At 41.6% G+C, this 13618-nt stretch overlaps 1 protein-coding gene across 6 annotated transcripts in view; it reads right to left on the bottom strand.

Moving 5' to 3' along the window:
• The window catches only part of eys (eyes shut homolog), a 580966-nt gene that overhangs the window by 162644 nt on the left and 404704 nt on the right, over window positions 1–13618 (bottom strand). For all 6 annotated transcript variants that reach the window (XM_079513211.1, XM_079513209.1, XM_079513213.1 and 3 more), the window contains 3 exons: window positions 8474–8636; window positions 7632–7744; window positions 6691–6854 (listed from right to left, as the gene is read on the bottom strand). In XM_079513211.1, coding sequence (XP_079369337.1) covers window positions 6691–6854; window positions 7632–7744; window positions 8474–8636 — 440 coding nt within the window. The remainder of the gene's footprint in view (window positions 1–6690; window positions 6855–7631; window positions 7745–8473; window positions 8637–13618) is intronic.

Genomic DNA, 13618 nt, shown 5'->3' on the forward strand with positions numbered 1-13618 from the left:
TTATTGCATGTCTTAATAATTATCAAAATCAATTAGTAACTAAAGTTTTTAAATAAGTATTGTAGTGGTGTAAAAAGTACAATATTTGCCACTGAGATGTAATGTAATGGAGTATAAGTTAAATACTGAAAAATAATCCATTAAAGTAAAAACATCCTCAAATTTGTACAGTACTTAATTTACGTGAAGTACATGTACTAGTTACTTATGAACCTACAGCATATAACCTACAACACTGCCAGCTAGTGCTTTTTACAATTTACAATTTACAATTTACAATTTAGCAGACGCTCTTAATCCAGAGCGATTTACATTAAGCAAGAACAAAAAAGCATGGGAATACATCACATAAAAAAAGCATTTATCATGAAACATGCGTACCGTAAGCTAAGAACGTAACAGTGGAATATCTATATAATGAAACAATACACTATAAACTATACATATATACTATACTATGCTATACATACTGTATGTACTATGATGTGCAATTACTACATACAATGCAATTATAGTGCTGCTGTCTACATAACATGCTATAAGTCTGTATCAAATGATATCTAAGTCTACAGAAATGCTATCTAAGGGGGTAGGGTAAGTGCTATGGGCCATGATGGAGTCTGAAAAGGTGGGTTTTCAGACTAGTAAGTGCTTTTTTAAACTGTGGTTCACCCATACCCATAATTGGGCCACAGTAGAGAGGCCCAATTATGAAGTCATAATGACTTTTGTTGTATAAGCCACAAGAGGCTGTGGTTTACTGTGAGTTTTTAGAACGGCTAAAGAGCAGTTATCTTACCGTTCTCTTAAGCCGTTGTAAAATTCGGTTCAAATTCGGTTCAATCGAATCAAAATGACAGGCCTGATCCCTAAAAGTTATTTCGGAACAGGAACAAAAACATACTTCTTCTTGCCCTTAAGTGGGAACCAAAGTGCGCGTGTCACTACTATTCAGGTTGGAAGATATACAGATGTGATATAAACCATCACCTTTTGGTGGAAAAGGGGCCTCAGAGGTCTTCTGCAGGCTGATAAGAGTGACTGTTGCAGCACGTCACATGACGGCTGCTGGTATGAGATTGCACTCTGTTAATAGTGAGAGACTGAATTGCTTCTGAAGAGTACCGATTCCTCTAACTCAGCAGAAAGTGCTGCAGAATGCCAGCACTGGTATTTAAAGGCAATTTTATGAGTGATGAACCGAGGGCGGAGCGGTATAACTCATTTTGTGGTCACAGCCAGAGAGGAGGTGGGGAGGGGTTTTTGTTCTCACAATTATTTATGTAAAAAATTCAGAATATACAGCACGTCGGAATGCACCTTTGCTTGGGGGAGAAGATTGATTGTTAGGCATGCCGTTTTGTTGTGCATGAAATACTAATTATAAACGCCAGAAATCTGGGTTGAATGTCTAATCGGTAGAACAGGCTTCACCCCGATGGTTTCAAAGGTCTCAAGAACAACATGCATGCCAGGTGTTGGTAAACGAGCACTGGTGTATGTGTATGTGTGTGTGTGTGTGTGTGTATGTGTGTGTGTGTGTGTGTGTGTGTGTGTGTGTGTGTGTGTGTGTGTGTGTGTGTGTGTGTTTTGAATCTAGTTGAGTGTTTATCCACTCTGAGCTTAGTCCCGTTAATAAGGGAAGGAGAGCGATTTCCTTGACTCTGGTCTTGGCTCGTGGGTGATGATCATACAATACGATGTCGCCCTCCTGGGACAACAAATGAGACCGCGGCTCTGGAAATGGAGGCCCCGCTGCGTTGGGGCGACACCCGGCGACAGTGGAGAGACAAATAACAGGCTCAACAGATTACTTAATCATTGCAATTAAAGCACATGGTCGAGGTGTCAAATGGTGTGCGAGGTTCATAAACCCAGTTTAAACCAGTGCAGAGCCTTGGTAAGTGCATTTTTTAAAGATCCAGCAGGAAACAAACCCATGACCTACAGAGGCTCAGCGGCACACCGAGCTAATGTCATAAGTGCCCCGAACAATAACGCCACGTACATTTTTAATGACGGCATGATTTATTGTTTCGGCGGAATAATCTGCATATCAGCACCCGATTCAATTTGATTCCAGTCATAGATAACGATATTGTCTGACATAGCAATGGTTGGGGAAGAGAGGGCAGTATTATAATATATATTATATCATTTTAAAAGCATTTTACATTCTGCCCCAAGGGGTTTTATGAGGTGTTTGGTCATTTTGAGGGTGTCCAATTGTCCATGAGACAATCCCGAATAGCAGGAGACTCCACGGCACGTCTGGGAGACATGGCACGTCAAATGTAGCCATCTATTTGATTCTATACTTAATTTATTTATGTCAGAAAACAGAAACAGACAGACAAAACTGTATGATTAGCTTGTGAGTAGTACGCAACAAATATATAGCTGTTTAAGCGGTAAGCGGGTTACAAGCTTAAGCAAGTGCGCATGTAAGATAAGCATCATTTTCACGTTATTAGCCATTGTAATAGAAATTCTGTCGCTCGTTTCATTCAGATTGATACTTTTTACATTGATAGATTTAAAGAGCCACATTATAAGTCTAGTTTTAATGCAAATTGCTTTGTATACAATACGCATCTATGTACAATAGACATTGTCTATATTTACGCATGCAGTTTGTTTCATACATTTGTTCGGTGAATAAAATATCCTTCTTTAACAGTAATGGCAATTAGGGCCGTTAAGTACAGCTTATCGTCTGCATTTGTAATTACACATGGAATCCACCCGGGTTCAGCTGCAGGGTAAATTATTACTGGAACTGCAAAAAGAAGATAAATACTGTATAATATGCACAATTAAAGGTAATGTCTGAATGTTTAATCCACTAATTCACGCAACATTTGTTTGTTTCCAATGACCACAAAGGTCTACTGTATGTGACCAAAACATTGTTTGTGGGAGCGCGTTCATTAAATATGTGTGCTGATATGTCTCTTACAGAGGGCAACCACTGTGTTTGTTTATCACATACCTAAGGTTTTTTGATCCCCAGGGGTTAACTGGGGACAGGGAGGAACTCCTTATATGGTCAGCACACTCTATAGTAGGGAGGATTATCACAACAAAAGAAAAAAAGTGATATTTGAATCGAGTGAAATCACTGAATATACCTTTGGAAATTGGCTATTTCCCCTACCATAAGCCCTAAATGAATTGCATTGAATGGAATGGGAATTGAATGGGGCTATGGGGTGTTGTACTAATTCGCTTATTTCCATCGCTAAAAAAAGCACAACACCCCATAGCCCCATTCAATTCAATGCAATTCATTGAGGGCTTATGGTAGGGGAAATAGCCAAGGAGTTTTTGCACAAAAAACACCTGGACCTCTTTGGTGGGGACGTAACGACTACAAAGAAAGGTAAGAAAGGTAAGAAAGCCTTCTAGCATGGAATTCTCCTTTAAAGGTATATTCAGTGATTTCACTTCATTCAAATATCACTTATTTTTTATTTTATTTTTGGATAATCCTCCCTACCATAGAGTGTGCTGACCATATAAGGAGTTCCTCCCTGTCCCCAGTGAGCCCCTGGGGTCAAAAAACCCTAGTTTCAGTTTTGGTGGCGGGTGGCAAAGCCTTCATCCAATCAGGATGAGAGGGACTTTTCTCCAATCATGATCGAGTGGGGGCACATGCTGTTGGCCTGTTGCACTTCCCCCCACTGTAGAGTGTGTGCATGTGCACATTTTGTTACCGGGGCGGACAGGGTGGTTTTCACCCAAATCACTGAATGCTCCTTTAAGTAGTTCCGGTCATTTTGAGGGAGTCTGGGGGCCACGCATTAAAAATAAATGAACCCACAAAACTAGCGTCATTTGTATTATTATTATTTCTACCATATAGAGCAACAACAAATTTGACCCCTCTGTCACATGGAACTATTTTGTGTCCAGTATCACTACGCCAGCAGCAGCACAAAACCATAGTGCCATGTTACAGAGGGGTCAAAGGTGAACGGAAGTTGCTCTTATGGTAGAAATAATTGATGCTATAGGTTGGGGATGAAATTATTTTTAATGTGTGGCCCCGCCCCCAACCAGTAACCCTCACCAAATGACCAGAACTACTTAATATTCAACAAAGTCAGACCATACTCCCACCACGGAAATTTAATACCTTTGCAACCACTATATTAATGTAGTATTTCCTACTGCTTTAAGTCCAAAACTACATTCTCTGACATTGGCAACTCGCACAATCTCCATTACGCTGTGTACTGCACGCACGCACGCACGCACGCACGCACGCACGCACGCACGCACGCACGCACGCACGCACGCACGCACGCACGCACGCACGCACGCACGCACGCACGCACGCACGCACGCACGTATTCAAATGTGTAATGTCTAAAACATTTTTTTGCAAATAGCAGATCTATTGTGAGCTTGTAGATCGGCTATTTTCAAATCTCTCTAGGTCGTCCTCAGACGAGCCCTCCATCGTCGTTTCCAGTCATCCCGGTTCTCCATACATCTGGCCAGTTCGTTGGTACTTTGCGCTCCTGCATCGCTCTTGAGTACATCCACATATGTTAGCGTGGGACGTCCTCGTGATCGATGCCCGTGTGTTGGTTCCCAGAGCACCAGTTTGCTGGCTTGCAGTTCTTGATGCCTTTGGCAGTGTCCTGCTATTCTCATTCTCCTGGCTGCCATTTTCTGGCTATTTTCAAATGGCTGAAATATTCATTCAATATACAACACATACATTACCCACACATTCTGAAGTGGGTAATGTATGTGTTGTAATAATACTACAAATCTACAAAGTAACTAGTAGCCTAACAAAGTTTTATAATAATTGTAGTGGAGTTAAAAGTACATTTGCCTCTGAGATGAGATGTAGTGGAGTAGAAGTAAAAGTATTGACAATTTGAAATACCTAAAAAAACCTACTTATTTAAGTACAGTACTTGAGTAAATGCTGCATAGAGGCACCGCTGTTAACGAACAGCATGATATATCTTATAGAGTTAAAATATGAATTAATATTTTACAGCGTCCGCTCTTCTGATTACAAATGTATAATATTGTCGCCGTTGGCAGAAACCTTGCATCACCACACACATATTTTTCATAAATGAATGGCCTATTTTACACAGTCACACAAAAGTACATCACAAATAGCCAATCTACACGTTCACAAAGCACGGCATGGTGGTGACATGTTGTAAGCTTGTAGATCACCTATTCTTTCTATCTTGTAACATAATTATTCTGAACATCCTCTTTGCCTATAATCATCCATTTGTGTGTTTGAGTGTTTGACTTTGGCAGATTGTTTTTATTTAGATCAGTCTTTTGAATTAAAATGTAATTTAGTTTAATACTAGTGTTTAATACTAGTGTTAAATGATGTAATAGGATTAAAAAAATATGAACGCAATACAACTGACACACCAACTGCAAAATTTAAGCAACTAACTTAATCTAATGCAGCGAGCAAACAGAGCCTGCAAAATGAGCAGCATTAAAATAAATTCAAATTAGTCATCTCCCACCTGTCTTTATGAAAATGTGTTCCATTGCCTTGTGGTTTCCTGGTTGTCAATTAAAGTTTCAGAGCTAAAGTTTGTCGTCAAGCCCTTCTAAATGAAAGAGACGCGTAACTGGGAGTGGGATTCAGCCGCCTATGCCCCTGCCTTGGAAATTGATTTTCATGATTTCATGGCGCCTTTCTGTCAAGCAAAATTGGCAGAGTAGGCTATGTGGTTCTAATAGCCCATCCACTTCACTTGCGGGCATGTGTCCGTCACTAGTGGCGCACGTGAGCATTACCTTGCCTTTGTACCCGCCCGTTCTCAACCAGTGGTCCGGGGACCACCAGTGGTTCCTGATGGGGTTCCCGGTGGTCCCTAGCTAAATGATGGAGCGTTAGTAACCAAATGGCGTTGTAATGAGTCGGTGGGATACGCCGTTGTCCAGAACCAGCACAAAAGCCTCTGCCCAGGCTCTAGACAATTGGCTCTTAGGCAATTGGCTCTGGGTGAAAAAAAATTAGTCCAGGGGGTAGACCAGGGGGTCCCTCTACTACTGTACTGTACTGTCACTGTACTGTATTAGGCTGCACAACAGTGACACTTGGTGATGAAAACAGGGACACAGCCACACACAAAGCTCCATATAGAACATATAAACAAAAAAACATGCACAAAACCGTAAAACGGGGGGGCCCGTCGAGTTTCAGTGCCCAGGGGCCCTCAGAGGTGCTAATCCAGCCCTGGTGGCAAGGTCATGTTCTTCTCATTGGCAAGGAGTGGCGTGGGCGAACATGGATACAACAGCGATGGTTCAGCCTTCTTATATGGATCTCTCATTTCATTAATCACATCCTGAATAATTTACATCACTCAAAATTCCTAATGCAGCTCGCCCTTTTCTCTCCCACAGTGAAAGCCATTACACAGAGCGGCTCAGCATAATATTAAGAACCATAATTTGTTGGCTGGCTCTTGATGATACCCACTGTGGAGGTCACAGTACAGTAGCTTTAAAAGAAGGAAAAAAAACATAATTTATTCCTCAAAGGCCTTAGCGAGGACAAAATAAAGAGAGGACTGTCAGCTACAAAAAAGAGAGAGAGAAAAAAAAGATCCCAAACTTTTGAAAGGCTACCTTTCTCACAGAAGGTCCCAGAGAAGTGGAGGGGACAGTCACAGAAAGGCCTACCTTTCTCACAGAAGGTCCCAGAGAAGTGGAGGGGACAGTCACAGAAAGGCCGGGCTCCTCCAGGCAGCTCTAGACGTCGACATGTCCCTCCGTTGCGGCAGAGTCCATCACGACAGAGAGGTGACGTCGGGTACGGAGTCGGTTCTGGTGCCAATGTGTTCGCTCTGCCAAAGCGAGGATAACGACGAGTGATTAGCCAAGAGGCAGAGCAGCTGGCCACTGTGGTGTCGCTATGCAAACTATCAGGAACATTTGAAGAGTACCCCTACAGATTGCCTAGGTTTAATCACTTTGAATCTGGCATCGCTATTTTGGGCATTATGAGTTCGGTTTTGTTTGTTTTGTATTGTATATGTTTTGTTCGTTCAAAAATAGCAGATCTACAAGCTCAACAATCATTTTCTGTAGAGATAAAAAGGGCGGACACCAGTACCCCAGCCAACAAAGTATATAGGGTCCAAGTGGATAATAGTAATGTTCCCTGGAAGCTGGTAGGGTGCGTGTGATGCCATGTGTAAATCTCAGGATAAAATTGGATGATTTTAGAGTAATGGCACTTATGTGAACAAAAGTGTTGCATCGGTGAACTGACAAATGTACAGATTTGTTAACTTAGATACATTTTGCGAGACAATCAATTGATAACAGTTGTGTCTACACAGTGATTTTTGTTGGATTGTAATGTAGATGCTAATTAGCCTTCTACTTTGGGGGCCCTTGGATCACTGTAATCATCCAACTCAGCATACTGTGCATACTGTACCAGAAATAGTATGAAACGTTTTTTTTAATAAGGACTTTTCCGGCCATTAGGGAGTTGGTGTGCACAAGGCCCGTAGGCGTATCTGCATGTGGTGCGGATGACTGAACATATTACTGTACAAACCGAATGTACTAAAATAGGAAACTTTTGCACCAATTACGACTCAAATTACTTTTACCTGCAGTTACCAACGTTGTTGCTTGAAATGGCACTGGATTTGTAGAATCCCTTCCGCTTATTGATTTCAATCATTTCAATGCATCCAGTGTAGTTATGGAAAGGTTTGGCTCTCTGTGGGGGGAATTATTCACATTTAGACTCATCAAAACTGAAAATATCTCTGAAAAGTACTGATTTTATTACACATGTATTTATTTTACCATTAAAGCAGCACTAGGACTTTTTATTAATAAAATGTAATTGTCTCCCTGCTCTTGTCAAAGGTCATGTCTCACCTAGACATGACTTTAAATGTCTTTAAATGTCTTTAAATGTTCAAATTAATTGAAAATGGAGGACCAGTTTTATCCTCTTAGCAGAGTATTGACCTGCACTTTCCTTGAATTGTAGCCTATACCATTCTACAAACTGTTCAGAATCAATCAATCAATCAAACACTGGTTCTGACACAAATCTTGACCTGATGATGGACAAGATCCAATTTATACCCTGAGCATGCATGCTCAATGCTAAAAGCACTTATTACGCAGCAAACCATGTGTAAATCCAAGGTAGAAGAGGAAAGTTATAGTGCGGCGGGAACCCCTTTTGGGGTTAGCATTATGTTATGCTTTAGCTATTGAAAAATAGCAGATCTACAAGCTCATAGCGCGCCACCGAGTGGCGCGCTACGAGCTTGTAGGTCTGCTATTTTTGAAAAATCGAAGAACCACTGACATAGAAACATAGCTTTTTCAGAAAACTGTCAGGATGTAGAAGACATTTTTAGAATCTGATCTCAGGTCAAAATGGGTTAAACTATTATCAATTGAGATGAGAGAGAAATGACATCAGTCTCACCTGTTTGGGCTCATATCTAGATGGCAGACCACCTACGAAGATGTGGTTGGTTCCATTCGGAAGGACGCCTCCTGACCAGTAGTTACTTGCCGTGCTTTTGAATTGACCACGACCAACACGTGACACGACAGTCACCGCAGCTTCACAGGGGGCAAGCTGTTGTCTAGTAAAGAGAAAAAAAACAAAATCAGTACGCATTTGTATTCTCATGTCATCTCAACATTTCGCACGCACACACGTTCCTGTTAATCTGAATCTAGGCGGCATCCGCGGTGATTGAACAGAACGCGGGTGTTCTGGGATAATTTCTGATGTTATGCTGTGTCGAGATTACAATATTAACGCTTCTGAAGAGAAATAGACTATTTAGTCATCTAAATTCTCAAATTTGAGAAATGGAAGCTGCAAAAGCTGGGTTTGAAAACGTAGCGGTAAAGTGAGTGACGTCAGAGGCTAGCACATGCACAGCACAGGCGTCAAGAGGGCACTTCCACATACGTCAAGGTCTATGACTTGGCGACCTTGGCGACTTGACCCGACTCAAATGGATATATAGATTTGTATTTATTTTTTTATTATTTTTTATTTATTTTAGTTTTGTTTAGTTTTTGTTAACTAGAATAATCTTTCTTGGAAAACCACATAGCAAAATTCCAGTTTTACAATGTTTTCCAGGGCATGCTGGAGGAACACATGTCCAGGGTTTCATGTGGAACAGTAACAGGTAGATGCTGTGTCGGTGTTCAGGAGGGCAGAAGGGGGCTTCTGCCCGTGATGGCTCTCAGGAAGAACCTGTTTATGTGCTTGATGAGCTTAATGGACCAAGGCTGTCTCCCAGAGGAACGTTTATAGAACAGGTGCTCGTACGGCAGACAGCAATTCCTCCTGCCCTTTTCTTCACTGTGGCATCATCGTGCAGCAGGGCAGCCAATAACCAATCAAGACTCGGTGCACGTGGACACTTGTGGGTATACAAGTTTTAGAAGTGGGCTAAGAGAGGTTGCGAGGGTTAAGGTTATAGTCTGTTGCTGCGGAATGAAACTGTCTTTGTTGGACCGTGTGTGTGTGTGTGATTAAGCAACCATGCTTCTCAACTGATGTGAGGTTGTTGAAGATGGCAGACCCCGCGGAACTTGAATGACTTTGGAGAGTTCACAATTGAGCCCATTATCCAGCTGGCGATATCATTCATTAACCAGGCCAGTTCTTTCAGTCTTTCAGTGTGAAAATGAAGACATCAACCTTCATCCCGATTTGTAAAGCGTTCAACCCCGTGCATGGTGGTGTTGGCAGCACAGTGATGTGATGTCATAATAATAGGAAACATCAACATAGCTCATTGTTGAAAAGTGAGACCCAGCAGGGGATGACCTACCTCATGATAGAATTAGAAACTATTTTACAGGGATATTTCACTTTCCAAAAAATATTTTGGTCATTTCATAGTCTAATAATAATTATTAATAATTATTCATTAATCATTAATAATTATAATTATTATATATATATATATATTTTTTTTTTTTTAAAGGGAAAAAAACGCATTAGGAGGTCAGTATGAGTCCCCAGAAACAAGGACAGGTGTTTTTTCATCTATCATGGTTAAAATGGAGATTGAAGTTCCAATGGTTTGTATAGGAAGGGGGCAGGGCACTTAAAATGAATATCAAATATCTTACTGAATCAAAGCAACTTAAAAAACTGTCCGGGGTGCTCACATAAGCCTGAGTAGACCTGAGTAGTTTTAAGGTAAGCCGCACCAATGCAATTCCTTGCAACTGCCATTGGGGATAATGGTTACAATTTAGGCATTTAGCAGACGCTCTTAATCCAGAGCGATTTACATTAAGCAAGAACAAAAAGCACGGCAATACATCACATACATAAAAGGTAGTTATCATGAACATGCGTAAGCTAAGAACGTAAGCGTGGAATATCTATATAATGAAACTATACACTATACTATACTATACTATACTATACTATACTATACTATACTATACAACATATATACTATAAAGTGCTATGACTACATAAAATGCAATTCTAGTGCTGTCTACATAACATGCTATAAGTCTGTATAAAATGCTATAAGTCTACATGAAGTGCTTATCTAAGGGCAAGTGCTACAGGCCATGATGGAGTCTGAAAAGGTGGGTTTTCAGACTACGGCGGAAGATTGGGAGTGAGGCTGCAGTTCTGATTGTAATGGGAAGTGCATTCCATAGTTTTTAAGCCAGAAGGGAGATGAGTTTGGAACGTGTGGAGCGTTGTCCCGGCGTTTTTAGTGAAGGTACTTCCAGCTTCCCTGCGTTGGCTGATCTGAGTGCGCGGGAGGGTTTGTAGGGTTCGATCATACTTGCAAGAGTATGGTTGCATGTTGTTACATGTTGCATGGCAGGAGTTGCATGGCAGAACATTGGTGCAGTTTAAGAAGCTTTCAATTTCTGCTATTAAACTGTATCTTATACTGTAGTTGTAAAAAAATACAAAGCTGATGTTGCTTTAGAGAAATCTCAACAATTAACATAGCTAAACTGCTTTTTTTTTCATATACATTTTTATCCCATGATTTTGCAACGCATTTTTTTCATCTAGTGTCAATTATCTAATCCTGGGTGCTACACTTCCTCTGCCAACCTGGGGGTGGCAGCGGACTGACCTCATACTTCCTTCTATGCATGAGTAGTCCAAGCTGCTTCTTTTCACCTGACAGGGGAGAGTTTCCCCAGCCGGACGTAGCGCGTGGAAGGAACACATTATTCCAACCAGTTCCTTTCCCCTCCATCTGGCGCCCCGGCTGGCCAGGGGGAGGTGCTGTAGTTTAGAGACCAGGATTACTGCATGTTTTTTGTCAGGGTATCTACCCTAGGGGACACGGGGAGAACATGCAAACTCCACACAGAAAGGCCCTTTTGCCAACCTCACCTAGGGTATGGGCACTGATGACGCAGAGGAGGGAACACGCCCCCAGTGCCCACAGCGGGAATCGAACCCAGGACCTTCTAGCTGCTATAATGCTCCTATAATGCAGCTACACTGCTTATACTGTATTCATGCAAGCATTGTTATTTCACATACCTCAGCACAAAGGATAAACCATACAATTAAAAGCTCAGCATATGCTCATTATTTTCGCCTTGTATTATTGCTAATATGCTTTTTGTTTTCAATGCTAGTTAAATTGACAAACCTCTCCACTCAGAATTGCTGTTCCAATTATCTTCATTTAATGTAGTTTTTCTCAAGAAAAAAATATAATACTGCTGTACTTATCTAATTATTATTATTATTGTTGTTATTATTGAGTATACCGAAGTAGTTAGTTTATTTTTATTTCGGTCATTTAAAACAAAAAAATACAGTTGTTGAGCAATTTACAGTACACTTAGTCAACATGGTGACTATTTAGCCGAAAAGGTATTACTGAAGCCGGAGCTTAAGTACTGACATCACTCATTCATCCCCTGGGTCAAGAAAGTAATTTCTCTGTGGAGAAAAACATTTGGGTCATCTTCGTCTCATATAAGAACCATCACGGTGCTATTATCAGGGAGGTGGCTCGGTATTGTTTACGATAGTCAGTCACTCATATTTGAATGAGGAAAAAACTGACAACTTTAATTGAGTGTCAAAAATTAGAATGTTTTTTTTATGAATATAATAATAATGGCCAAGTTTGTATCGTTCCTTTTTTTCTCCTTTAACCAAAGCATATTTGGACTATCACAAACTATGAGTCTATTTCAGAGGGGCACAATATTAAAAAGGTTGAATGTGGAGCAGATGTGACCTCCTCCATCTGCGTGGGTGTTCAGCTAGAGTCAATATTAATACGAAAACCACAAAAAGAGGTGGACATAGCCGCACGTCCCTCCCAAAACTGCATGATCGACTCTTGGCTCAGATACATATTTTTCCATTTTCTTTGGACTGCTGCTACAACAGTATATTTTCACCTCTTTTGGTGGCTTTTCATTTTAACATTCTCCTCTTCCATTCTATTCCCCCCTTCATTTAGATAACTAGTAACCTACGTCCACACGCAGCTATACCATTCTGGAGCCAGCTGACAGCAATAACTGGCAGCTTTCAAATAGCCAATGCTTTGCATTTGAAACGATCAGGGGAGCGAAGATAATTACCTAAGTGCAGATTCTCGACTAACCACCTGCAGCTGGAGGCTCGTCTAGCACGACCACAGCTGTACGGGAGTCTCCTGATAACCCTGTGCAAGTTACGGAGGCCCGGAAAGCAATCTATAGGCGCAATTTGTTAAGCATGTGCTTTTGTACCAAGGGGGCAAACCCCCTTCGCTGGAATGGCCTAAATGCACACCGAATAACTCTTCCTACATCCGGGTCGCTTCCCTAGTTCCTTCCTTCAGGTGTTACCGATAATTAAGGCTCTGTTCCAATTAGTGTATAGGCCTACAGTGGTTTTCAAACTTTTTTTAATGTCAAGGACCGGTTCGCAGCAGAGTGTACGGCAGCTGGGATGAGGATCAGCGTCTCCAAATCTGAGGCCATGGTTCTCAGCAGGAAACCGGTGGATTGTGCAGTCCGGGTAGGGAATGACTGAGGCATTACCCCAGGTGAAGGAGTTCAAGTATCTCGGGGTCTTGTTCACGAGTGAGGGGAGGACGGAGAAGGAGATCCAAAGCGCAGTTGGAGGAAACACATCGACTCACTGGCCTTGGAACGTCTCGGAATCCCCCAGGAGGAAGTCAATAATGTTGCTCTGGAGAGGGAAGTCTGGAGCACTCTGGTGGAGCTGTTGCCCCCGCGACCCGACTACGGATAAGCGGTTGAAGATGGATGGATGGAAGGACCCCCATAACTCTGAGTGCACAAATGGACCCTGACCCATACGGGGCCATTTGGCACGGTCCACTCAAGGACATTTGAGACCCACTGGTGTAGCAGAGTGTTTCCAGTGAGCCAACATGCACAATAGCAGCACCCTGACTCTGTTTGACCAGAATGGAACAGAGCCTTCATTAGTATCATCGGTAACACCTGTGATTTATTTATTTATTTTGTATTCCTTTTTAACAGATTAATCGCCCAGGACGAAGTTCTTTGTCCTTTCTATTAGTAATGCCCGACGCTCAGGACGAAGTATTGTCCTAAAGACGAAGTTTAT

The sequence above is a fragment of the Electrona antarctica genome, assembly GCF_951216825.1.
Source record: "Electrona antarctica genome assembly, chromosome: 10".
In the NCBI taxonomy this organism is placed as follows: Eukaryota; Metazoa; Chordata; class Actinopteri; order Myctophiformes; family Myctophidae; genus Electrona; species Electrona antarctica.